The sequence below is a fragment of the Siniperca chuatsi genome, linkage group LG11 (genome assembly GCF_020085105.1).
Source record: "Siniperca chuatsi isolate FFG_IHB_CAS linkage group LG11, ASM2008510v1, whole genome shotgun sequence".
Classification (NCBI taxonomy): domain Eukaryota; kingdom Metazoa; phylum Chordata; class Actinopteri; order Centrarchiformes; family Sinipercidae; genus Siniperca; species Siniperca chuatsi.
This window is the reverse complement of record NC_058052.1, coordinates 24,625,551-24,637,986: the sequence shown is the minus strand read 5'-3', so window position 1 is coordinate 24,637,986 and position 12,436 is coordinate 24,625,551. Positions and strand designations below refer to the sequence as shown.

Below are 12,436 nucleotides of genomic sequence, written 5' to 3'. Positions count from 1 at the left end.
GTGACCATGAGTCAGTTTTTATTTTCAGAGTCCCGACATATTACTGTACACAGATGTTACCATCCAAGCTGTGAGCCAAATGTTAACTTGAGCGAACTAAATAGTTCCTTTCCTTTTACATTTTCGAATTGGAAAAGCACTACATTCACATGTTCTTGTCAACAGTGGGATCTCTTAAAAGGTCCAGTGTGTAGGATTTAGTGGCATCTCGCGGTGAAATTGCACTTTGCAACCATTTGAGTACCGCTCACATCACCCTCCCCTACCAAGCGTGCAGGAGAAACTACTGTGGCTGCGAAACCCATGAAAAACGCAAAAGGCCCAGCCGTTTTATTTTCTGGGGTGCTAGCACCCGAGGACGCACCGCCCTGAGACCCCTCATGCCATGTCATATTTCCAGCGTTGCCGCGCTTGAAAAAAACATTTTTTTCCAGAGAAAATGCTTTTTTGTACTTCAATACAATGTTGGCCCTACTACAGACGTTACTTACTAGTTCATTGCTTGCTTTTCACTGTAGTTTTAACAATGTCACTTGTGCCTATATCTACAAGGCAAAACAATTTTAAATAAAAAATAACTCCTCCCATAGCAGCTCATCTACTCCTCTGCTCCTGTTAGCCACTGAGAAACTGCACTGCAACAAACAAAGGTTAAGTGCCTTGCTAAGAGCCACCTGAAGCGTGTGTCGTTCACACCACCCACCCACATTTTCTCAGCTGGGATTTGAACTGGTGACCCATAATTCAAAAGTGGACCTCTCTGTTCATGAGGTTACTGCTTCCCACCCACTTTTGAATTCAGTCTATTGAAAATATCCTCAGAAAACGAACTGCAGTGGTGGTGATATTTCATTCATTCAACATAGAGTGACCTAAATGAGCCTTTTCATTTTGCTTCTAACCATTTCATAATTTGAATGAAAACCCACAATAAATGTGTTGTAGACTTGGAGACTGTAGACAGAAAAATTAAAGTATTGGTATTGATGTTTGTTTTTGTGCTTGTAGGTCACTTGTCACTGCATAGACACAGACAGAGGGGAGGGAAGGAAGGGCAGGTACTCCACAGGTCCAAACGAGGATGGGTCTGGAATCAGTTCTTCGTCATTGAGGAGTACACTGGACCTGACCCAGTGTTGGTGGGCAGGGTGAGTATAATAAAGTGTTCTTCCATCTACTTCTCTACTCTTCTCTTGAGTCAAACAGAATTAGTGCTTAAATAACAGTCAAAAACTTGACGTGCTGTTTAATTAATAGCCAAACTTCCCTCCACTGACAGTCTTGGTGGGGGCATGCGGGGTGACAGCAAATTCACTCCAATAGGATTTAAAAGTGCTTTTCACATTTATCAAGGAGAGAGAGAGGGATAGAAAAAAGAGAGAGGTCATGTTCACATTCAAGGGTGACGATGATTGGTGGTACTACTCCACAACAACAACAACATCATTCAAACCGAGCAGCGGCTTTCATAACAAACAACAAATGATGTTTACAATGCGTCATATTTCATAGTCTAGGGGTTGTAAAGGAAGAACAAGAGTTTAATTGAATGTTGAACATTCTTCAATTTTTTTGGATGACAATGTTTTAAATCTCTTACTTATTAGTGTTTGCCTGTCTCACACAGCATATCTACTATCCTGTCAATCTCAGTCTTTCAGCTCCTTTAATTTGTAGCCTTGAGAAATAGAAGCCTCACATCACATCTGCCAAGCAGCCAAGCTGCAGTATGTTTTCCAGGTTTGCCAGACGACCAGACTACCTGTCTCATTCTGTAATCACCAGCATGTCTTGCTTTCTCTTTAAGTTCCACACCATCTGAAATCCAGATGGTGTCAGCACCAGTCAGGTCCTTCCTTTGCATATGTCTCTGTCTTTGCTTTCCTTCCGGTATGTCTCACTCTCTTCTTGTCTCTCACCATCCTCCTCCCCTCTTACTTCAGCTCCACTCAGACGTAGACTCAGGCAATGGCAACATCAAGTATATCCTGTCCGGCGAAGGTGCGGGAACGATCTTTGTTATTGATGACAAGACGGGCAACATCCACGCCACAAAAACTCTGGACCGTGAGGAGCAGGCCCAGTACACTTTAACCGCCCAGGCCGTGGACAGAGACACTAATAAGCCTCTGGAGCCTCCATCAGAGTTCATAGTGAAAGTTCAGGACATCAACGATAATCCTCCTGAGTTTCTACATGGGCCGTACTATGCCAGGGTGCCTGAGATGTCCAATGTTGGTGAGTTGTAAAAGACAGGGTAAGGGAACAGGAGGGGAGGCTAAGTTTGGAGCTGGGGAAAAGGTAAAGGTTTAGGTTGGAGATTGCTATAACCCTGAAATGTCCAAGACTGGTGAGAAGAAAGTGAAATTTAATTTGTGATTAATGCTATGGGCTAACGGCAGTATATTAGAAGACTAGGACATGATCTAGGAAGGTACATGCATGTTAGCTAAGCATGTCAACTTACAGAGTGTTGTCCATCCAAAATGTACATTGTATGCTTGTGTTACAATAAGCGAGAATTTTTGTTTAAATCTGAGCCCTAATTTTATACATCCAAAATGAGGATTCAGTAGTAGTTAAGAACATTGCATCCTGAACGCTTCTTCAGGATGCAATTTTAGTTAAATGCTCTATTTTAGTTTGTTGTAACTAATGCCTACTCCTGTCTTAAGTGGAGCTGTATCTGTGAAACTGACCAGCAGATATGTTTTCTTTCCAGATATCACTTATAATTTGATAACAACAGTGATTCATATTCAAAGTCCATCTTTTTAGTACAGAAAAGCTCTCCATTGCTTATTGAGTGACGTTTGTTAATGAAGTCACTGATGGAGTTCATCATCAGTGTTGTTTGTCTGCTAAACAGCCTTTTTCATACATTATTAATTATCACTGAAATCTGACCACACAAAGTGAGACAGAGAAGTGGACAACAGACAGTACCATTAGCTCACACATTAACCTCCTAAAAAGCCCTTTCATGTTTTTTTCTTTTCTGTCTTATGTGTACCTAAAAGTTAAAAAATATGAGCTCAACCAGAAACAAAGAAATATTTAGCACTACTAGGTTGGCATGGGCAAGAGCTCCCGCTATCTCCTTACTTAGAGCTTCTGATCTTTTTTCCGAATGTTATGTGGTCTTGGAGAGTCTTCAACCCCTCAAGGCTAACCTGAAATGAACCACACTGGCAGTGGTGCAGCCTGACACTCTGAAAGCCAGATAAATCCCTTCTCTGAATGGACAGGGCTTCCAAAGAAAGAACTTCTGAAAGGACTTCTGAATGAGTTCTGTTCAGACTTTTTTTCACCCATTCGCTTCTTAAGCTGAAACCTGAATACAGAAGTCTGGCAGGGAGGGGCCGCCGGTTGCCATCATCCTCAACTACAGAAGTGGAACAGAAAGAAAAGCTGCAATTTGACTAACTAGGTCCATGTTCCCTCATGGATGCTTGGTAATTTACCCTGTACACTCTAAGGCAGCAGCCACATTGAGACCAGGGTTGAATTAAACTTGATTACAGTTATACACCCAATGGATTTTGTATGGAATAGGATAGTGGTGCTCACATAGCTGCAACTGGAAACTGAACTGATCCAAACAGCATAAATGGCACCGAAAAGAAGATTGGGAAGTAGTTGAACCAACAAAAACACACTGTGTTATTGCTGTGAAGCACACAAAGGGCCCAGCCAATATCGTCCAGTTGCCTCAGCATCTGCAGTTCCAGTCCAGCTTGTGTCACCTAAAGGCAAGCAAAGTCACAGCTCCAGTCTGAAGCTACAAATGTAGACTTGTTGATGTTCATCTTCTCAAATGAGGAAAGAAATAGCTTCTGCCGTTTTTATACTTGCACCACCTGCTGGCAATGAGCCAACTGCAATTACAGCTGCAAACATTATTTTAATCAAAGCATGTTTTTTTTACCAAATACTAGTGAGCAGTGATGTTGCTAGGTATGCGTCCTGCGTCTCTCACGCGTTAAAATATGAAAGGATGCAGTAAACTCACTGTTGATGCGTCCAGGGGGGCACAACATATTTTTCCCCTAATAATGTTAACGTACATTGTGAACAACAAATTCTTCAGCACCAAACGGGAAGCAGCAAACCGGGTAGTTACTTTGGTAACGACTGAAAAAACTCCTCAAATCGTCTCACAAACACATGATAGATAGTGAATTACTAGTGTTTTGAGTCTGTGTTTAATTCAGCGTGTATCTGATCCACCAACCAGCACGTATTTTAGTGAGAACTCTTAATTTTTTAAATGTTTGCCTCTCATTCCCACGGTCTTCTCCCACTAAAATAGCACAGCTAAACAACGGAGGCTGGTAGCGAGTTGAGGCACAAAATCCAAAATGTGAAGTACAGAAAGTATGTAAGTACGGAAATACAGTTTATCTTTATGGATTATATTGATGCCAAATTGACAAGAACACTGTCGACATATGACACCTTTTATCTTGTGTTTCTAGAGCTATGTGTTTTTGCGGACACGTAAGGAAATGCCTTATTTCTTAAAGGGAGTTTGGCGTAAAATTTTCCCCGGAGCGCGCAGGGAGCTTACTGCATGTAGCCTGTAATTTTTAATGTTTTGTCACCACTTCAGAAACACTAGATAACTGCTAAAGTATGATAAGGTTGTCTGACGTTGACTGCGGTTAGTTATTGGTTTGATTAATAGTTTGCAGTCTAATAATGTGTGTTTGTATTGATTACTGACGCTGGCAGATCAGACTAATTAGCTAATTGTACTAACGGCAGTATGCAGTAAATGGATGCCCTTTGTGTGCGTGTTATTAAAATACTTTACTAATTAAACATGATGTGCTTGATGGTGTTATGACTCCTGATGAAACTTGAAAGCTCAGCATTCTTGTTGCCCTTTAGCTTCCCCTTTTAACATTTATTCACCCAGAAAAAGCTAATATTTCTCTGTATAATATGACCTCTTTCAGTCAGCTGCTGTGTGTCTGCAGTGTATTTACAGATTTGGGATTTGATTTGTTTAATTTTAAGATATATTTTCAACATACACGAATAACCACAATTCTAACCATCAAACACGTTTAACATTACATTGTGTCAAAAAACACATTTTATTGGTGACTCTCTCCATTGAAAACCTATCAACATCACTAAGGGAGAGTACAAAGTTCATACAAATATCTTTGTTGGTCCTCCGTCTTCAGAGACTGTCCTCCTGGCTACTTTAAACAAAATGGGAGGTTCTAACCAGATTGTATCTGTCCCAAGAAAAAAAAAATTAAGTTGCAGCAGCCAAAAATCTATAAAAAAAGTAGCAATTTAGGCTGACGAAGTTCTGTCTTTGATGGTCTTATGGTCAAGTACCTCAAAAAGACAGTCATTAAAGTCAGTCTTAGTCATATATGTTTAGAAAGAAAACTGAAGGATAAATTCATTTACATAATCTTCAAAAGTTGACATGGTGGTGGTATTTTACAGCCATAAGCTGAAATGCATTTTTATTAGAGTAATTAATATCATGCTATGATGTTCTGTTTAATTATTTATTGGTATTGAATAAAATGTAAAACCAACCCTTACCCTGCAGGTGGTGCAAATGTTGTGGCGTAAGCTGCTATTACTTACGTTGCCTATAGGAGGCGATGACATGCGTACATCTGCAGGTCAGATGCAGAACTGGTCTAACGAACCACACAGCAGAGAAGTATTTTTGTGAATTTTTGAGTGAGTTACTTTTATGAGTTGTGTCAAATCTGAAAAAAGAAATTTCAACAATTATGCAAAGTTAATAAAAATGCATTTCACACTTCTGCAAATTTAATTTATTTGGCCTATTTGCTCAGCTTAACTGTGTCAAGTTCAGTTAACAAAGATTTACTGGAAGTAAATTAATGCTGTTGAGTGGAAACACCACGTCTTCAAAGCATTTTTCAGATTATCCAGTGGGTTCTGAAAGGGTTTCATAAATCCAGGGGTTGTGGAACTCTGTCAACGGATGGAGGAAATATAATGTTATATTTAAAACATGAAAATCACCAAAATTGGAGAGTGGATGTTTCTACCTGACAATGATGAAATGTAGAGAAATAATAGTGGAAACCGACCTCACAGGTGCAGTTTATCTGCAGTGTCTGAGAGAAGGGAAGAGCGTTTTTCATTCCCTTTCCTCATCCAGCAGGTGCAGGCAGGTGAATCGGCATACACTCCGTGACAAGCTTGTTTGTCAAACCATTCTTGAACCGAATCACTGAGGTAGAGTCATCTCCTGACTTGTCTGTGTGTCTGTCCTGTAGGTACATCAGTGATGCAGGTGACAGCTACAGATGCTGATGACCCCACCTACGGCAACAGTGCCAGGCTGGTGTACAGCATATTGCAAGGACAGCCGTATTTCTCTGTGGAGCCTCAGACAGGTGAGGCTGAAAATAGAACCCTGCCCTGGGTCTACAGACATTTACACCACAAGCAAATACAGGCTTACAGCCTTTTCCACCTAACAAATCCAGCTATGAACAATTTTTCAGCTCAAACTTACCTGGGAAACCTGCTTTTTCAAAGATGTAAAAGATACAATAAACTACTGTCATTACCATTAAATATTTTGAAGTATTTAGAAAAAATAATCAATAATATGATTTAGGCATGATTATGTATCCCAACATTGTAGACATTACTCATAGATATAGCCTTCACTGCTATATCTATGAGGCACCTTGTGGAAACTGCTTATCGCTAAGACCAAATTTAAAACCTGTTTCTTTCTGCAATATTTTTACCGTCTACCACTCTTCATGTAAAAAGCTAAGAACTCACTGCTGCAGGGATCATGTAACAGCAGGTTCTTTCCACTGAAATTGGTGAGGAAAAGAAGGCACTGCTGTAAAAATGAGGTCCCCAGAGGATATTCAGCTTGGTCTTTGCAGTGCCCAGGCCTAATATTTGGGTTTGCATTAAAAGAAGAAATTGGATGTAAGGAGAGAGGTTAGGGCAGACATGGAGCTGTCGGGTCAGAGAGGGCGAGAAGAACAGAAAGAGAGAGGTTAGCAGAGAGAAGGAGAGAGAAATTGGTTTAGAGAAAGTGAGTCCATGGAAAGAGAGTGGTTGGGGCAAAGAGAGGGAGAGAGATTTGGGCAGAGTAAATCTGGCTAATCAAACCAGTGTTGGGTATTTGACTGGCTCAAATCCATAGCTCACATTTCTAATTGGTTTGGAGATTATCAGCTTTTCATGCTGTCTAACACGCACACACACACACATATATATACATATATATATATATATATGCACACACACTTGGCATAAAATGACAGTAGAAAGCCTCAACTCCCAGACACTGCAGCTAGTGGAGACAGAAAGAGAGCGATGGAAAGAGAGCAGCCAGTGATGAATTAAACAGATATAAAAGATTACTAGGGCTTGAAATAGAGAAAAATAAGAATTCACACATGTTTAACAAGAGTTCTTATTCATGTGAACGATGAGTGATGATGTGTTTTCTTGCAAAATGAAATATCTTAAAATAAATGACACCCACTCGTAGGGAAGTAAATCATATTGTAAGTTTTTGCTTACCAACTGGTTCTGTTTTTCAAGGGAGAGTTTTTGAAATACTATAATTATTATAAATAACATTTTGGAATTACATCATTTAGACAGATAATGACACAAAAACACAGGTACATAGTGCATACCATTTGCTACACTACTTGCACACAAATACATGTACACACGTACAAAGACATATTTATAGACATACACACAGGTACAAATCAGTATGTATTTACTTTACCTGCATGACTTTTCGAACTATCCAAGTTTTAATATTTAATAACAGATAAAAATATAATCTAATAAAATGTCATCCATAAGCTTCCAGTGATACAGTTTTGGGTTTCAGATACCAAAATCTTTACATCTAACAGGAGAAAAAATGTAATCTCAGCATTAATTTGATGATAAAATCTGTCCATTCAGGTATAATTCGTACTGCCTTGCCAAACATGGATCGTGAGGCACGCCAGGAGTATGATGTCGTCATCCAGGCCAAAGACATGGGTGGTCACATGGGTGGGCTGTCAGGAACCACCGAGGTTAAAATCACCCTCACAGATGTCAATGACAACCCTCCGAAGTTCCCACAGAGTGAGTACAAACACCTTCTCTATCCATCCATCTATCCATCCATCCATCTATCCATCTATCCATCCATCCATCCATCATACCTACTGTATGTTATTTTCCTCTGGAGTGACATTTCCTTTAGGGGGTGTGAAAGTGTCAGGTATTTTACAAATTGGCACATCAGCCACATTACAATCTGTGTGCACTTCCATCCCACAGCTTCCTATCCTTTTCTGCACCACACATCTGTGTATGTGGGTTATATCAATCCACATACATGTGTGCATATAATTTTGTGCGTACTGTATGTATGCTGTATGTGCACATAACCCAGAAAACATGTTGCTAGCTAGCAATATAGAAACTAGGGAAGTGAATGTAGGAGGCACAAAAGATAACTTAAGAAATCAATTATTAAAGGTTCTTTACTGGCTTCCTGCAATGTCCTCAGGCATTTGTGTGTGTATGTGTGTGTGTCTATTTGTATGTGTGTGTATGTTCAAACCTCTCCTCGGGAAATCTGTTGAATTACTGATTTGCTGAGCAATAAAAAGTAGTGAAATATTTAGCCTGGATTTGTCAAGAGCTGTAGATTTGATGTGGTAGAAGAGGAAAAGAGACAGAGACATACAAATTTGAATAGGCCTACTTATTTTTGGTACATAGGGTACAGGGTTATTTTTCTCTGCAGGTATTACTCTGAAGTATTCTTAGATTCTTGTATAACTATGAAAAACAAATATGATTAATCTTCTGGTGACGTTGGTATTACCAAGCTTGACAACGATGCAATCAAGTAAACAAATGGTAGTTTTCCATTTTGGACTGTCAGAAACAACCAACAGGAGGGAAGATTACTTTTTTGTTTTGTTTTGATTTGTTTTGTTTTGAGGGTTTTCTCTCTTCAGGTGGCCAAGTCACTGTTTACCAAAGAATATGGCGGCACAAAGTCTAAAATGCAGTAAGGAGGCAGCTGATGATATTTGTTGAGCCTGTAGATGGTAAATATGCCTGGATAGCTTATGCTCAACCAAAGATTCAGTCTTTCTGACTTCTTCACATGACAGAAACAAGAACAATCTAAACCTCAGCACAGATTTGCGCCACTGTATTATTTTCAGTCTCCAGTCTACCTCTATGTCCAACACCCTCTTTCTTCATCTTCTCTTTCACCCCATCTTAGAGTTCCTTTTGGCCTCTCTGTTTTTTTTTCTTTTTATTCTTCCACGTTCTCCCCTTCCTCCCCTCCAGGAGCTCTGAGCAGAGCGAGTCCTGGCAGAGATTCAGCAGAGTAGCTGCAGGAATGGATGGAGAGAAGATGGGAGGAGAAAAGAAGAGACGAGGGCTCAGGTTTTAGCCTGTGGAGAAGCTGAATAGGCGAGAAAAAAAGAGAGACACAAGCAGAAGTGGTGAGGGAGGGAATGTAAAAGACAGAGATGCAGAGAGAGAGAAAGAGACTGTCAAAACCATCACTCCAGTTCTTGTGTATTCCAACAAGCTGACTGTTTCATTGTCTTGCAAAGCAAAGCTAAAATCTGATTCTGAAGGTCACGACAAACAGACAACATTTTGAAGGAGTTTTATGGGCAACAGTACTCAAATGGAAAGAAAAGTATTTTTCTCCAGCTGATTGTCTTCAGTATGTATGTGCTGTATTTGGAAGTTTCCATAATGAGATATCCACATTTTTTATAGTGCTCTTACATAATGATGGATAGCACAAAGTTGAAACATACACTCAGTGTCCACTTTATTAGGTACACCTGTAAAATCTAATGAAATCTAACACAACAGCTCAGGCATAAATTCTACCTTGGCAAAGATAATAATGTTCAGTTGATTGACACTGTCAGAGAGGCATTCATTTAAATATATGTTTATTAATGAGTTTGAAGTTAGTGGTGGGGTTGTACTGTACTGCATTATATTGAAATGTGTTTCTAATATTATTCCCCCCTGTTTATAAGTGGGGTGAGCAAAACATTTGAAACACCTCTCAATATAATGCAGTCCAGTTCAACATCACTATATTGTTAAATTATTAACTCTGGTTTTAATATGATAAAAATGCAATGCTTATACAATGATGTGAGAAATATGGTTGTTGTGAGGAGTCAGTAAGGGAGGGTTCTCTAACCACAGGGCACCCTTCTGTTCCCATTTCCAAAGTGGATATAAAACATTTTAAAAATAAGATAACAAGGACAAAATGCAGGTTTTATAACCAAGCATTATCAGTCATAAGTGTTTACAAAGTACCTCCTTGCATTACTTCTAAATATCAACTGTGCATCACTGGCAGTTTACATCTGTGATACAAGACAACACATCAAATAGCAATATGTTGCGGTAGAGGGTACTCTTGTTTAAAAAAAGTGGAAGCTGTACAAACACCTGCAAGAAAAGTCTCCCAGATGGTGTGAATGAGGACAGTGATTACTTATTTAGTAGTTGGGCAGAGTGAGAGAGAGCAGAGAGGGGGGAAAAAGGGAAATGAGATAAGCAAGTCAAGAAAGAAAAACAGAGCCAAAGCAAGAGGCAGAAAAAAAGACAAAAATAAAACAGATACAAAAAGAGAAAACACAGCGAAAGAGATAAAAAAAACAGACAGAAAAAGATATGGCACAGTGTGACTCCCTCTCATGTGTTCCAGTAGCTTTTCAGTTTCTATTCAAGCTGTAATTTTTTTTTCTTTCACTACAAGGCCTGATCTTTCTGTCTATCTTTTCTCAGACTTTCTGTCCCTGCAATTCTCTCCCTTCCACCTCATTATCAAGCATCTTCCATTTGCCACCATGAAAATCCATCACAGCACAGACAGAAGGATGAGCAGAAAAACAAAGGCAAATAACAAGCGATTGTTCTTAACTTCATTCTTTATTAGACTGACATGACAGAGATGGTTTTGTTAAATACTGTTAATATGTCAGCCACAGTCCTTCACAGCCAGCTCACTCTCATTCGTGAACAATGCGGAACAAAGATAATGAAAAGACATTTGAAGCTGTGAAAGATAATCTTACGCAGGGTTCTATTTGCACATATCATTTACCTCCAGTGTCTTTGAGGATTGCTATTACAGAACTGTCTGTTCTCATCACCACACAGCCAACCAGAATCTATCAATGAAATATCCCTGACATGACTTGAAAAGATGATAACCATTGGAAAGGTATTTCTGTGTCACTGCAGGGATGTTAAATCCATCTTCAAACTTGTATTTGAAGTTCCTCCCCTAGGTTTAGGCAAAGATATGTAAGTAATATTGTGTGGAAAAGTTGTCAAAACTGAGACAACGCACAGTGTATCAATGGTCCAACAAGCAGTAACGACAACAAATCTCAATTTTGTCTTGAAAAGCAATGGCACATCGTCATACCTCTTTCTACAGTAAGTGGAAATGACTTGCTATAAGCATTTCATCCATGCTATTTTTTGGTTAAAGAGACTTTCACATATTAAATCATGAGAACATGCAGTCACAGAATATGGTATGAACAGAACTGTGTTTGTGTATATCTGACCCTTTAAGAATACAGTCCACTATGTTGAGTACAAAAAGTGGCTACCATCATCTCATAAGTGAGAAAATTGAAGCAAGCAAAGCAAAACTTTCCCAAAACTGAATCATGTTTAAATCACCAATATGGAGTTAGTAATACAAATTGTTTTAACCTTCAATAAATATTGTTTTAACTTTTAACAAAAATATGATCAAAATAATGACAGAGGTTTTCTTCATAGAGTCAGTTCAGCACTGCTAACCACAAAGCAAAACTCTGATTGTAGGCTAAGTCCGCACCCACCACAGTAAAATAACACACACCAGAGACATATTAGCTCTATGTATGACTAAACAACTCTCCAGTCAATACTTGTCCACTCAAAATAACTGTCACTTAAATAAATAAAACATAAATAGATAAAATCGGTGCCTCTTATGGACAGAGGCTATGTGTTTACCAGCCCATCCTCACCAGATTGTGAAGGCAGCTTATTACGGCCCATATTTACGTTTATTGTTAGGTCGCAACCTCTAATGGCCGTAGTAATTGTGACGGGAGCAGAGACGGCAGTCAGGTGACGTATAAAGAGCGATGAAGTCCGTGTTGGGAGGTGGTTGGGTTGGTGGAAATGTCAAACAAACACAGGACTTCATCTAGGAGACTGGGGTTTGTGTCTTATGTGAAACCAAGTCAACGTTGACTTATTTAAAGTTAAGTTAAATAACGTTACATAGTTGACATATGTAGTTACTTACGTCTTTTCCTAAACTTAACCATGTAGTTTTGTTGCCTAAACCTAACCAAACCGTGACCGTTTC

At 39.3% G+C, this 12,436-nt stretch overlaps 1 protein-coding gene and 1 long non-coding RNA gene across 2 annotated transcripts in view; one reads left to right on the top strand and one right to left on the bottom strand.

Annotated features, from left to right (window-relative positions):
- The window catches only part of LOC122884787, a 272,561-nt gene that overhangs the window by 147,935 nt on the left and 112,190 nt on the right, over nucleotides 1-12,436 (bottom strand). The window lies entirely within an intron of this gene.
- cdh11 (cadherin 11, type 2, OB-cadherin (osteoblast)) overlaps nucleotides 1-12,436 on the top strand; it is a 90,079-nt gene that overhangs the window by 58,715 nt on the left and 18,928 nt on the right. The window contains exons 4-7 of the mRNA XM_044215134.1: nucleotides 1,009-1,148; nucleotides 1,944-2,238; nucleotides 6,285-6,404; nucleotides 7,966-8,133. Of these exons, the coding sequence (XP_044071069.1) occupies nucleotides 1,009-1,148; nucleotides 1,944-2,238; nucleotides 6,285-6,404; nucleotides 7,966-8,133 (723 nt within the window). The remainder of the gene's footprint in view (nucleotides 1-1,008; nucleotides 1,149-1,943; nucleotides 2,239-6,284; nucleotides 6,405-7,965; nucleotides 8,134-12,436) is intronic.